Source organism: Camelus dromedarius, chromosome 12 (genome assembly GCF_036321535.1).
Source record: "Camelus dromedarius isolate mCamDro1 chromosome 12, mCamDro1.pat, whole genome shotgun sequence".
NCBI classification, from domain to species: Eukaryota; Metazoa; Chordata; class Mammalia; order Artiodactyla; family Camelidae; genus Camelus; species Camelus dromedarius.
The window spans coordinates 45,610,964-45,613,227 of NC_087447.1; the positions used below are offsets into that span (position 1 = coordinate 45,610,964).

General features: G+C 38.2%; 1 protein-coding gene across 1 annotated transcript; it reads left to right on the plus strand.

Annotated features, from left to right (window-relative positions):
* The first annotated feature begins 245 nt into the window (after positions 1-245).
* Positions 246-1,189, plus strand: LOC105098030 (olfactory receptor 52P1-like). The gene is given in 2 exon segments (XM_010990651.2): positions 246-285; positions 288-1,189. Coding segments are annotated over 2 exon segments (942 nt in total).
* The last annotated feature ends 1,075 nt before the right edge of the window (positions 1,190-2,264 follow it).

Sequence of the window (2,264 nt, forward strand, 5' to 3'; positions counted from 1 at the left end):
ATACATTTTACTGCATTGATCACACAGGAGTTTAATAATGGATTTGCACTGCTTTCTCCTCTATTAAAAAGTTGATATCTAAAGTTAGAGATTAGGTCCTAATTATCATTTTATTTTTAGGGTAGAAAACATTCTCAGTAATTTTATATTAATAAATAAATGAAGTCATCAGTAAATGAATGGTCATAGAAATATTGAAAGAATCTATATCATGTGACAGCTGAACAGAGGCAGTCGTTTTCATCATGTCATTGACAAACAATACCAATACCCATCCCAGCACCTTTTTCTCCTTGGCATTCCAGGGATGGAGGCCATCCACACTTGGATATCAGTGCCCTTCTGTCTTGTTTACCTAAGTGCTCTCCTGGGAAATATCTCTATTCTACTTATTATCAGAACAGATTCCAGCCTGCACGAGCCCACGTACTTCTTCCTCTGTATGCTCTCCGTGGCTGAACTGATCATCTCCACTACTGCTATGCCCAAAATCCTCAGCATTTTTTGGTTCAATGACAGGGAGATCTATTTTGAAGCCTGCCTTATACAAGTATTTCTCATCCATTCACTATGCAGCATGGCCTCGGGGTTTATCTTGGCCATGGCCTTTGACAGGTATGTGGCAATCTGCAATCCTCTGAGACATTCCATTATCCTGACACACAGAGTCATCAAGAACATGGGGCTGGCTATTGTTTTCCGGGGAACTTTGCTTTTCAGTCCTCAGCCCTTCATGCTTCAGTGGCTTCCCTACTGCAGAACTAATATCATCTCCCACACTTACTGTGAATTCATGGCTTTGATCAAGCTTGCTTGTGCAGAGACCAGGATACGAAGACTATACAGCCTAACTGCTGCCTTCCTTACTGGAGATTTAGATTTCATATTAATCCTCTGCTCCTACATTGTCATCCTTTACACTGTCTTCCGTCTTCCATCCAAGGCTGATCGGCTCAAGACCTTGGGCACTTGTGGATCCCACGTGTGTGTGATCTTAGTGGCCTACACTCCAGCCTTTTTCTCCTTTCTTAATCACAGGTTTGGGCATGGTGTAGCTCCTCATGTTCACATCTTTGTGGCCAACATCTATCTCCTCGTCCCATCCATGGTGAACCCAATGATCTACGGCATAAGAACCAAGAGGATAAGAGAACGATTCCGCCAAGTTTTGACTTCTCACAAATTCTAAAATAACCAATGCTTACTATAACAACTTTCTAAGACTTCAGGGGGAAAAGAGACATTTAACCCTATTTCTAGAAACCTGAATGCCTATATTTTCTATTTGTAATATGAAGTGTTAATTAGCATTAACTAAATTTTGTTCTCTTCAGAAAACCTGCTTAGAAGATGGGCTGACTGAGGTGATTTATTCTTAATATATTTACCTGGTAATGCAGTATCTCCACTATTATGTAATCTTATTCACTGTTTTCCCCCATGAGGCTACTGGGTTGTTTAGTCTTTTCAGCTTTATCAGAGGTATTTTTACTGACTCACTAACTCTGACTTTCACTAAGCTGCCATGCATTTGTAAGTCCCAACTATTGGGATTGTCTCTGTCTCCTGAACAATAAGACTGGAAGTATTTTAAATCTATAACCCTGGAAATCAGGATGGTTCTATCAAAATGTCTTCTAAACAGGCAGGTGAAGAAACTGTTATGATATGCCTTCCAGAGGCCTTCCTGTAATTTCTTTGCGACATATTCTTATTTTACTTTATCTAGCCAGAATCCTTTTATAGTTTCCAAATAATGTCTATTACCACAGTGTTCCTCCAGTAGACTTAATGATATCCAAAACTGTCCTACCATTTTTCCTTTTTCTGTTTCCTGAATTTGATTCAAGTTGATTTGGTTGATTCTTTGAAAATATCTAGAGCTCCCTCTCACATTCTTTGATGTTCCTGCACAGTCTAACCCTGTTTATTACTAATCTATGTTATGAAATAGAGAAGTATTCTATTCTGACATTTCCTCATTAATCATCTTTCTAGATGCTCTTGATTCATATTTGTATGAAATAATGTATAGAATCATTCACTATGGGTATATAAGTCATTATGGACATATCCAGTCATTATGGATATATAATACAACATAACGTTTTAAGAGCTACACTATTCCTAATGATGACCTAGTTTTGTCATTAGGTCACATAGCATACTTTACCAAGCTCTTCTGCAGCTTGAGTACCTCTCTCAATTTGTAGTTATTCACTATCACATCATTTTTTCTCTTGAATTTTTGATTTCTTTCTGAG